The sequence below is a fragment of the Chlorocebus sabaeus genome, chromosome 8 (assembly GCF_047675955.1).
Source record: "Chlorocebus sabaeus isolate Y175 chromosome 8, mChlSab1.0.hap1, whole genome shotgun sequence".
Taxonomy (NCBI): domain Eukaryota; kingdom Metazoa; phylum Chordata; class Mammalia; order Primates; family Cercopithecidae; genus Chlorocebus; species Chlorocebus sabaeus.
In genome coordinates, this window is record NC_132911.1 from 113235075 (window position 1) to 113247633 (window position 12559).

Consider the following 12559-nt stretch of genomic DNA (forward strand, 5'->3'; position numbering starts at 1 on the left):
TCTCCTTTAGCTACTAAATTTACGGTTTCTATTTTTTGTTTTATTGATTTCAATAAAGAATTGTCAGTTTTAGATGCTTATTAGAAGTAATAAGAAATACTGGTAGGCTTAGATAGAATTAGTGACATTTTAACCATTACCAAAATTGTGCATTTCATGTACTGAGATAAGTAATCAAAGACATGTGAAACTTACCTTGTGTTTTTTTTTTTTTAAATGTAATTTCATAGTTTCTAGCCATTTCCTGTAGCATGTTTAATTGAGTTGATATTTTAGAACTGAAAATTTTAAATTCTGCATCCAAATTTCTCAGTTTTGACATGCACTCGCCTCTGGGTGATTATTTCTAGGTTGTTTCTTGATGAAGATTGGTGACTGGGCAGAAGGTACCTAGAGAAACCAGCATCTGGATCGAGCTTCCAACACTACAAGCTACCACCATGGTGTAAACCTAACCATAGTCAGTGTTCCAAAAAGCTTGAATTTTGTTGAGAATGGTATGTTTCCTAAAGGATGGTTTGAGCCAGTCAGAGCTAACATACTCAACTTGTTTGATCCTATGAAGTTCAGATTTGGAATAATCAACAATGATTTTCATACTCCTTAAGCCCCTTGCTCAAAGGAAATCTTTAGGTGTGTAAGCAAACATGACAGTTAGGGTTCTGAATGGATCCATGCTGGGAGGTTGGGAGTGGACTAGAGCCTACAGATTGTTCCAGGGAAGGAGCTTATACCCTCTCAGTGAACTGGAGGGCTGAAGAAGATAGTAGGTTCATGAAGAGCATATTTAGTAGCTAATACACTTGTTTTTGTCATTTACATAGTTTTTTTTAAATTTGAACTGATCTGTCCTAATACAATATGAAGAGACTTACTTTTCTTTGTGTAATTCCTTTCACTTTAATGCAACCAAAACTATCCCAAGCTTATAGCAACAGCTAGGCACTCCTTTTGTACTCAACTGTATTTTGATTTTTTTACATTGCCTTCTACTTTTTATCTTCCATCCCTCTTGGTTATGACCATTGGGCATACTCAATAACCAGAGTAAGTTTTGAGAGCTAGTAAAATGCTTTTTCACCAGACACCTTCGATCTTCTATAGCTTGAAGAAACACTCTATTCTAGGGACCTCCTTGACCGTCTTTTACCCTCATACAACACATTTGTTTCTATCCTTTCATACCCCCTGCTGACACTGCTTGTTCACCAGTGGAAACTTTTGCAGAGAAGCTCACTGAAAGTCTGCAGCCAGTCCAAGATTATCCCAGCCTTCCCTTTCAGGGGACTTCCTTTCAGGGAGTCTTTCGGTAGATGCTTTCCTTATGTACATTGATCAGATCACACCAGCTCTGAGAGGTTCCCAGAGTTCTTAGAGCTTCTGTAGAGCTAGTACAGCATTAAACAAATTGCCGGAGTTTACAAGTCTTTTAAATGGAAATAGTGGTTGTAAGGATTGAGACTGTACGTAAGTGTTCAGTATAAGCACTCAATAGTTGGAAGTTGGTATGAGGCCCTGTATACTTCCCACATCTCACCATTCAGTGGTATTGGCAACGCCTTCCCTGCAAAGAGTGGGAGAAGTTGCCTAATTTTGCAGTATTTTATACACATCTTTAAATTGAACTTGAAATTTAGCAAGACAGAGAACATTTATTGTAAGTCTGAGTCTTTGACTAATTATATCAATGACTTAGCAATCTTGTAAGAGAGATATTACCCTTATTTCACATATAAGGAAACCAAGGCTTAGAAAATAAATTGTGTACTTGATTAATGGGATGGAAAATAGCAGCCTTTGAGAGGAGGTTATAATAGTGGTTAATCAATAGTCTAGGTGGACTGTGATTTCTAAGGCCTCTCTTGATGGAACTATGAGCTGCCAAAAAGCCTTTTAAAGTTTCTCCTAGTTCTTAATGAAGATAGCATTACAAATTATAGAAGATAATACCAATTTGTGTTTTCTAGTAATTTAATAAATATGAAGAAAATTAGCTTGGTTTTTATTTTCATATAAATGACAACTGTAGTTGAATATCAGTGCCGTATAATTACGTATTTGCAGTTCATTTGGGTCAGATAAGGCAAAATGAAATGTGGTTTATATTCACACACCTGCAGAAATAAGCCAATTAGCTCACTTGATGGGGTCATAATTATAATGAGGTCAAGACCACAGGTTCTATGCATGTGCAGACCAGTATCGTACCTAGAGGCCTTCCTGCTACAAACTGTCCCTGACCTTGTCAGTTATTAGTGAGTGTCTTTAGGTTTTGGTTGAGAGAATGAATGGCACAGAAGAGAACATTTCCTTGTGTAGAAAATTCAAAGGACATACTCTGATCAGTATGTTGACTTAATTCTTGGAGCAATTTTGGCTCTTTATAAGATATTAACTACTGCCCATAATTAGTTTTATTTGTTAAAATATTCAGACCTTAATTTGAATTCTTATACAGCAATGCCATTTCCAAACCTGTTGACTATTCCTGAATAAACGCAGTGCTTACCTATTTTATGGAGAAAACACCATCATCAGATATAGTGGCCTCTGAAATTAACTCAGCATTTTATTGCAGTGCTAAGTGAAGATGTGCATAAGAATACAGATATATTTAACTTGTCACATTGAAGTTTAAAATGTGAAAATAGAAGTGCTTTTATTGCTTTGTGAGGTTCTGCAGTGCATCTGAACCTTGTAATTACCTAATCTGTCTTGATTAGAAGGAACCCTTATAGAGTGAGACAGTGCATAGGCGATCATTTTTAAAACTTGTCCATGTACAACTTCCAGTGGGAGATGTAAAAATTATTGTCTGCTTTCATTTTTCATTTTCTGTATACAACCAACAAGCTAGAAATAATGTGCTGGTTCAGAAAAATTAAAGGTCAGTTTAAAATGCCAGCACCTATTGTTTACTGTAGAAAGTGAGGCTGGCAAACCATTTCAAACACTGTGAGCTATTTAATGGTGAGGAAGGGGAAGGAGGTTCTTAACTGCACCATCAAATTAGAGAAGCCATGATACCTACTTTTAATATTCACAAGGTGAGTCAGACTTGATTTTATAATGCATCGTCATCTTATATGTATCATGATAATCCCAGATACTTACATGGCTTCTATAATCTGAGGGAGAGAGAATGAGGTCCTCTTCATAGTTAAACCAATAGAGCACTGGCAGACAAATTTTGTAACAAAGGTTTAGAAAACAATTCTGTTAAGCATTCCTTATTTAGGGCAATAGAGAAACATCTTCAGCATTAACCAGAGCAGTATTTCAATTAACAGTTTTCATATATGAGATCTTACATGAACTGAAAGTTTTCAAAGAACCTGGTATATAGGGAAATGACATGCAAGTCATTCTCAGAAGTAATACCAGGACCCGCGCAGGGGGTAGGGGGAGGTCAGTGGCAGGGCTTCCAGCCTGTATGCTCATTTGTATGTGTTTTATATATTGGAGTTTTTAAATGTCTAAAATACGCGTTAAAGTTGTACATCTTTTAACAAACTTGAATGCTACTAAAAATATTTCAATCTTCTAACAAAAGCTCTTCTAAGTAGCACTTAAACCTTTTTTAAATTTTAAAATTCTTTGAAGTTATTGTAACCATTATAACAATCATTATGATTGTGGGAAAATCAGTGCACAGCAGTACATCCAGTGGGTTTAAAATAATTACCTGATACAAGCCTGTTTTATTCTATTTGGACTTTCTGATTGTTTTTGTTCAGGACAATTGAGAGTCTGATGACATTCTTTCAAGATTTGTTATAAACTATTAATTTCCTAGGCTACTGCTTCATTGTGCACATTTTGCTGGCAAGATTGGAAGGAAATAAAATTTTTTCAAGTGCTCACTGACCCAAAATGGAAATGGGAAACTACCCCAAATCTTTCAAAATGAAAAACCCTCAAGAGGAAGACATATCAGACCCAACCACTACTTAGGCAGGGCAAATGATAAATGCAAATCACAGACTTCCTTTTTCTTCTGCCACAAATGTCAGAAACGCTTGGCATCTGAGTGCATTGCATTTTTTTCCCTCTTTTCTGAACAGCTCAACTTGGAAAGGTCAACATATCCCTTTGGGAAAAATCTTTTCTTATAAATTGGAATGTTTGCACACGTAACTGTAGGAAATGTTTAACATTGGCTTTCATGGGACAGCAATTTGTTCAATAGAGTGGGATTGTTCTTGTTTTTTCCATTTTCCTGCCTGTTTGTACATCACAGGCACTCTAATTACTGAAAGCAACTTCGAGGCACTTCTTTCTATGGAATCAGATCATCCTATCCACAAAACCAGCCAATGCCTTGGGCTTCCAAAAGGCAAACATGTTCCATCTTTTAGTTACTCCAAGGGACTCATTTGTGAGAGACTGTTCTGAATAAAAGCAGTAATTTTCCACAGACTATACAGCTGAAACCCTGAAGAAGGAGGAGAGGGAAGGTGAGGGGGTGTCCAGTGTCTCCAATGGGTTGTTTGAATCTTTTGATTTACGTAAAGGAGGATATAGGACATTAAGACAATAAAACTGTTTGCTATTGGTGATCAGCTGCATCCAATCTGACAATTAATAAATATTTGTGGTTTGTGGAGAATTCTTTCTAACCAGAGCCTATCCTTTCCCTCCAACTTGAATTGATGAAGAACAGTGCTGAGTTTGTGTAGTTATATTTGTTTATATGGAAACAAGCAGATACTCAAAACAGGCTTATAATTTTTTTAAGTAAAAATGCTCTTAGCAATGACTTAAAATAAGCACAAGGAGGGACTTTAAGGAAGATACCAGTATCTAAGTATTGATCTGGGCAGGACTACAGGAAGGGACCTGAGTCAGCATGGCTCATTATTTTGGGACACTTCCGATTATTCACCTCCAGAAATAGTTTCCCTTCCATTTCAAACAAACCCTTCTACTGCTGACGAGAGCTGCAAGATGTGTAAATACAAATGTTTGTGCTTGAGACACGTGTGTATTCCAGTAGAAATGTCCTATCAGAGACAAACCATCTCTCCTCACGCACATATTCCCATGCCCTGGATCCTATCCCTTCTTTTCAAGGGCTCTCCTTCCTCAATTAATTTATAATTTTTTATTATTTTATTCCCTCCTATGTCATTAATTTGTTTCTCTTCATTGACCCAATCACAAAAGCATACAAACATGTTCTGTCTCTTCTCAATATTGAAAAATTAACTTTTGACCTTATATCTCCTTTTAACTACCACTCAATTTCCTATTCTCCTTCATTGTAAAACTTAAAAAAAGTCAGCAGCACATATTTCTTTCCACTTTTTCTCTTCCATTCACTCTTCAACCTGCTCCAATTGGCCTTCCATCCCCATTTCTCCAAGGACTGATTTTTTTTTTTTTTTTTTTTTGAGACGGAGTCTTGCTCTGTCGCCCGGGCTGGAGTGCAGTGGCCGGATCTCAGCTCACTGCAAGCTCCGCCTCCCGGGTTTACGCCATTCTCCTGCCTCAGCCTCCCTAGGCGCCCGCCACCTCGCCCGGCTAGTTTTTTGTGTTTTTAGTAGAGACGGGGTTTCACTGTGTTAGCCAGGATGGTCTCGATCTCCTGACCTCGTGACCCGCCCGTCTCGGCCTCCCAAAGTGCTGGGATTACAGGCTTGAGCCACCGCGCCCGGCCCAAGGACTGATCTTGACACAATCACTAAGACCTTGCTGTCAAAGCCAGTGACTATGTAACTATTCTCATATTACTACTCAGTCTCTTGGTGGGACTTCAACACAATTGGCTGCTCCATTCTTCTTGAATTACTCTCTTCTCTTGGTTTTTATACTACTAGTCACCTAGTTTTGCTCTTACATTTTGGGCTGTTATTTCTTTGGCTGTTTTGTTGGTTCTTCATCCTCCACCTCTACCTAAATGTGGAAGTACCTCAAAAATCCATTTTTGACCTTTTTTCCTTCTCTACACTCTTCCTGGATGACCTCATTTGTTCCCATGGTTTTAATTACCACACAAATGCCAGAAAGGTTCAGTGTTACAACTCTACTCCTGACAGCTCCCTTGATTTTCACGTTTATATATAGTTACTCTTGATGCCTCCACATAGATATTTTAATAGACATCTCAGTTTTATTTTCCCAAACTTGTTTCTCTTGAACTCTTCCCATTCTGAGCAAATGCGGCCACCACTGATCCAATTGCTCGAGCCAAAAACCTGAGTCACCCCTATTTTTTTTCTTTTCCTTACTCCACATTTAATCCATCAGCAAATCACATTAGTTCTATCTTCAAGCTATATCTGTAATTATTCAACTTAATCTCTGTATCTACTTCCACCTCGAAATTGGCATCATCTCTCATCTGGACATTACAATAGACCTCTAAATTGTGTCCCTGAATAAACTGAAACCTCTAACATGGTTTATGTGACCCCATATGAAGCAGCTTCCTGTCTACTCCAACTTTCTCCTTCCTTCTCACTCTGCTCCAGCCACACTGACCTCCAGGATGCTCCTGTCACATGGTGAGCCCATTCTATCTGATGGCCTTTGAATTTGTTGCTCTTGCAACAAGATTTTGTCCCATATTTTCTCATGATTGACTCTTTTTCATCCATTCCCACCAACGTTATTTCTTCAGAGATGTGTCACTTATTTTCACCTCTGCCACACTTGGTCAAAACACCTTATTTCCTTTGAGGCATTTACCACTATCTGAAACAATCTTTTGTTTATTTGATGGCATGTTGTGTCCCTCACAGACACAGAATGTAAGCTTCCTGAGGACAGAAACCTTTTCTGTCTCCTTCACTATTTAAGACCCATCCTGGAAAGTGCCCAGTTAGCATCGGAGTACCTGGTATTTGCTGGATTAATTAATTCATTCAACAGCAATTTTTAGACTTTCCACTGTGTACCAGGTACTGTATCAAGTTATTTTTAAATTTTTAAATTTTGTTTTTAGAAAATTAAAATATTTTAAAAATATTTTGGGCATCCCCAGTAGGTGTCTATATAGGGCTCATGAGATTTTGGTACAGACAGGCAATGTGCATGTAATAGTCAGTTCATGAAAGATGGGGTATCCATCCCCTCAAGCATCCTTTGTGTTAAAAACAATCCAATTATACTCTTTTAATTATTTTAACATATGCAATTAAATTATTACTGATTATAGGTTCCCTGTTGTGCTATCAAATTCTAAGTCTTATTATTTCATTTGTTCTAGGTTCTTGACATACACCTGTGAACAAAACAGAACACAGATCCTTTCCCTCATGGAGCTAATATCTTAGTGGGAAAGATGGGTAATAACCAAGACATTGCAAGTAAAAGGGTGGTATGTTTAAAGGTGGTAAGTGCTATGGAAGAAGAGTTTCTGGATGAGGACTTAGGGTATTTTCCAGCCTCTTTCCTTTGTGTGGCAAATTAGAAAAGGCATTTGCTTTTGCAGACACTTGAAATCATGGCTTCTGGAGAGATGAGTTCTGAGATCCTGAATATTTTTCCTCTTTGAGGCTTAGCTCTCTTATGTGTATAAAATACTAATCTCAAAATTTTGGTGTAAGCACTAGATGAACATAGATCCAATACCTTCTCATCCCTTCCCAGCCACCCACCCTCATCCTATCATTCTGGGGAAGGAAGCTGTATGTCACTACCATATTCTCCCTCTCCTGAACACCTAGCATGCTTAAATCAACCCAACGTTCATGAAAACACTCAAGATGTACTTACTGCATAAACATGTAGACAAACTAGTGTATGGGCAATTTAAAAGTAAACAAAGCTACTTGTACTCAGAAATGATGCTTTTTAAGTAAGGGTAGGAAATCTTCACCTTTATTTAATAACTCTTTTTCCCTCTTTCTAATTTAATTCAATTTTTACAGACCCCTATTGATAAAGATGTTAGATCTGCTATTCATTGTCTGTCTTATACATAGAAGTAAAATCACAGAGATAATTATTTTATAGGAGGATAAAACATTTATTTAAATGGAAACACTAATCTTTATTTTCATCATGCTGAAGTGTGTGGTTACAATTTCCAACAAAACACTATATATAATAAGCAAAATAAGTTAGTACATTGTAAACTTATGCACAGTTTCATCAATTAACAGTTTAAGAACAAACAAGCCATTTAAGACTTTGTAGCTACATTTAGTAAAAAATTGCGGACACTCAACTCTTATCAACCCCAAGTAAGACACTAAAGAGCTATTCAAGACTTCTTCAAACCAATTACACAAATACATGTTTATTTTTGGTTACAGTCCCCTGCTATGCACAATACCATTGGAATGCTGGAACGATTACACATTTTAAAACGGCACAAAGCAAAGCAAGGAGATAACATGCCAGCCTTAGAGAAGCTGTCTTGAAAGTGCAAACTGCATTTTCTCTTCCTGAACCACTAGGATAAGAACGGGTACCTCAGACGACACGGCAGGGTCATGAGCATGCTTTCTATACCGCACTGGTGGGACATTTACTAGAACCAGGTCTCCATGCCTTTGAAGATACCTCCGGTTTTAAACAGTGAACAGGCTTCAACTAAATATAGTGCAAATCAAATACCGAGGAGCAAAACGACAGAATAGAAACCGTCACAGATCGACCTCCTGTTTCTCTACCTGGCACAACCCACATGGGACACATTGGCACACAGTAACAACAACTTCTATTTAGGTTTTGATATGGAAGGCGGTGCGGCGGAGCGAATGCAGGGCAACCACGCAACAGCCCCTGAGCAAGGCCCCGATGTTATAGACAGGATCCGTTCCCCCCCTCTGAGTACTGAATGCCCACAGAACCGTGGGGACCACGGGGGCAGCCACAGCCAGGAGATCCACCAGGAAGCTGCTGCTCCAGTACTGCCTCACGACGCCCCCGCGAGCCAGTGGGATGACACCATCCAACCTCTCTTCCACGCAGGCTGCAAAATCCAGCTCTCTCATGAGGCGGTTTGCATGGACTTCTGCATCCACATTGGCGGACGGGGTCTCCACGGGAGACAAAAGGATGGCTGAGTTTGGATTTCTTGGAGTTAAATCAACCACTAAGGCAGAGAGGGACTCTGGGAAGCTCTCCATCGAGTCTGGTTCAGACTCATCAGGGGACGCCAAGCTCGAGGGACAGGGGTCCTGGAGCTTCTGCAGCACATTCTGAATGAGCTCCGAGATGGCGGGGCTGTAGGGCACCACGTCGGTCTGTACGGCTCGCTCCACCACCACACTGCCCTCCTCCAGACCCATGACCATGGGCAGCAGCTCCAGGACATTAGCCCCAGGGGTGGAATGCACAAGCTCCAGGTCACCAGATTCTGTGGTGGTGGCTGTTACCATCTCATCAAACAAATCTGTGCCATCGGCTATGCTATCTCCCACCAGTAGCTCCCTGTCAACCCCTTCCCCAGCAACCTGCTCTTCCAGAGATAACCCATCTGCCATTGTGTCAAGAGGGGGGTTGAGGGTTAAACTCTTCTCTGGGGAATCACATGGAAAATCTAGGCACAGTTCGTCCCTCAGAGAGCCACTGTGTGCCATCTCCATGCTCTGAAGGAGAGACTCCAACTTCTTGTTTTGGATGTTTATGTCCACAAAATATTTCTGAATGCCTTTATCTTTATCAGCCAAGCTGCTCCGCATGGTTTCGATGACCTGTTTGAGCTGTTTAATCTCTTTCCTGGCTTCTTTGAGTGCCAACTGGGCCTCTACCCGGTGGCACTCCTCCTCAATCCAGTCCTCTCGCATGCGGGCCAGCTGGGACTTAAGCTCCACGATTTCACTTTCCCTAGAGTGCCAAGACAAGCATGGTTAATAAAAAAATAAAATCAAATAACTTTGAACTGGGCAACAGGCAGTTCTGGCACAGAGCCAAGAACTCATACTCTTCCACTTGAAATACAGATGTGAAATCAGTTTTGAATGCAGGGAACTCAAGAGAACACAGAAAACTTGAGAAAACACTCCAGCCTAAACTTAAAGAAACAGTACATTTTCTCTTTGGCAGAGATTAGCCATGAACTTTCTCTTTAATTGTAAAATGGCTAAAGTAATAATAGTAATCAGAATCAGAATCAAAATAGCTACCACAATTTTTTGAGTACCCATTATGAGTCAGATATTGCACTGTTACAAGTCTTATCATCTACTCAATCCTTAATATTTGAAATGTTATTATTAGAACATCTTAGCATCTGTTAGCCTGTTTCTATCTCCATAGCCTACTCTTTCCAAATGTCTATAGTTTGTGGAAGAAAAGGCCAGTTCACTTTTAATTACCTATCAAAGACAGAAGGTAGACTGATAAGTTTTAGCCTTGCTAAATTGTTCGGATGATATTCCAATGATAAACATTTTTGAAATCATAAAATGCTACACGTGGCAGGGACTTTACATGTTGACAAGCTGCTTATTCTATCTCCTCTCAGATGGGATAATATTGAATTCATCCTACACTAAGGAGAAGCGATCCTATTTTTTAGATCCTTCACCGGACAACCCTACTTCAAGATCTTTGCATATAAATTCTTTCTTACATATAATTTTTTCATAGTCAGTCCTTACATTCTCAGTGGATATGAGTTGATATGAAGATAGGGTAGTCAGGATCCTCATATATATGAAGAGACATCAATATTGTTCATTTAAGTTTAGGCTAGAATATTTTCCCAAGTTTTACTGCATTCCCATTCCTTCCTCCCTTGAGTGCTCCAATCCTCCTACGGACTGGGCAAATCACAGACCAAACACTTCCAGACTTAAGGTCTAACTCACCTCAGAGGAGAGTTTGGGTCTCAAGTCTATTTCAGACAGATGATGAACCAGATTAATTCGGAAAATGAAAAATGTCCCTTCCTCACAGTCTGCGCCCTTATCTACCCACAGTTTTAGCAACCAAGGTCATCGAGTTTTCTCTATTTCTTTGTGGCAGCAGCAGAGCAGGTTTGGGCTGATCAGGTAGCCCAGACTCTTAGAGAATGCAAATGCCACCCTCACCCTGAGTTCACAGCTACCCTGGTCAGAGCTTTCCTGGTCTGTTCCAAAATGTTCCAGGGGAAAACCATCAAGCAGAAAAACTGGCCTGCTGCCCAGATGTCAAATTCTCCCTCAGATAAGATCTCTTAAGCATGGGCTTTTTTTTTTTTTTTTTCCAACCTTAACACTTGGCCAAGAACAATGAGCCCCTTCCTTCAGCACAAAAATAGCATGCAGGAATTACAATGCACACAGATATCCATTCGTGCACGGATATAAACAGGGCTTAATTGGTCCATGGTGTGTGACCCATTCTGCTGGAAGTATGGGATTGTTTGCTCACGTGTTTTTGCCATTTAAAAATAGTCATGCACACACCCGATTATTTCACATCAAAGCTGTATACACTGCAAAACAACAACAACAAAAAGGATCCCCTCTAACCGACAGGTCTCCCTGAACTCCTGAAACAGCCAAATCACACAGAATTATGAAATGACTCTTTTCAGAGGCTGATTTAAAAATTTGACAAAAATTGAATACAATCATTTTTTCTTTTCTATCTTTCTATAGTTTGGGTTCATGTTTCATTTTATGGAGAAAGAAACTGTCCTACACCCCACTGTGCAAGGAAGGCAGATTCACCTTTCATGGAGTCGGCGCTCAGATTCCTTCAGCTTGGTTTTGAGGTGTCTCACTGTAACCTCTTTCTGCTGCAGAGGAGTCAAATACTGCTCTGGGTTTGGGGGTCTGACACCATGATTTTCACCGCAAGACATGTACCTTCCGGAACGCCTGAAACAATCCAAGTAATGAAATGTTACTTTTTGCCATTTCCTTTTCTATAAAAAGAAGAGTAACACAGAGTGTTATCAGCTGAATGTTTGTGTCCCTCCAGAATTCATATGTTGAAATTCTTGCCCCAATATGATGGTTTTAGGTGGTGAGGACTTTGGGAATTAGCTCATAAGGGTGGAGCCTTCATAAATGGGATTAGTGCTCTTATAAAAGGAACCCCAGAGAGCTTTCTAGCTTTCTTTTTACACCCTGTGAGGTTACACTAAGAGGTGAGCAGTCTGCAGCCCAGAAGACAGCCCTCCCCAGAACCATACCTTGCTGGCACCCTGATCTCAGACCTAACCCTACAGTATGTAGCCCATGGTTCTCAAAAGATATGGACCAATGTCTAGGGTACTTTGTTATAGCCACCCACATTGACCCAGACACAGCTAACAGCTTGAGAAGGAATGGCAGCTATGTGCTGGGGTCTTAAGCCTCAATAATGGCTGACGTCACTTCAGAAAGTGAGCTGTAATAGAACTGCAGATCTTAAGACTGTTAATTACTTTGAATATTGAAGGCGGTATTGCTGTACTTATGGAAAGAATAGGGACAGTGGAGGAGGAGAATTTTCTATGGCTTAGGAATGTTCTCATACAAAATAATGCACCATTGTCCAGATGCCTGAGCTGTCAGTTCAGAGTAAGAAGCAGCACAATGGGCGAGGGTCAGGGGATGGGCCTGGGCAGAAGAGAAGGAAGCAAGCAAGATGACCTAACTTTCCGCACAGTGTGCCACTGCCTAAAGATCCT

At 39.9% G+C, this 12559-nt stretch overlaps 1 protein-coding gene across 11 annotated transcripts in view; it reads right to left on the reverse strand.

Moving 5' to 3' along the window:
* Positions 1-7947: 7947 nt before the first annotated feature.
* Positions 7948-12559, reverse strand: part of SYBU (syntabulin) — a 115511-nt gene continuing 110899 nt past the window's right edge. For all 11 annotated transcript variants that reach the window (XM_008001376.3, XM_008001375.3, XM_008001382.3 and 8 more), the window contains 2 exons: positions 11613-11762; positions 7948-9780 (listed from right to left, as the gene is read on the reverse strand). In XM_008001376.3, the coding sequence (XP_007999567.3) occupies positions 8673-9780; positions 11613-11762 (1258 nt within the window). In that variant the 3' untranslated portion in view covers positions 7948-8672. The remainder of the gene's footprint in view (positions 9781-11612; positions 11763-12559) is intronic.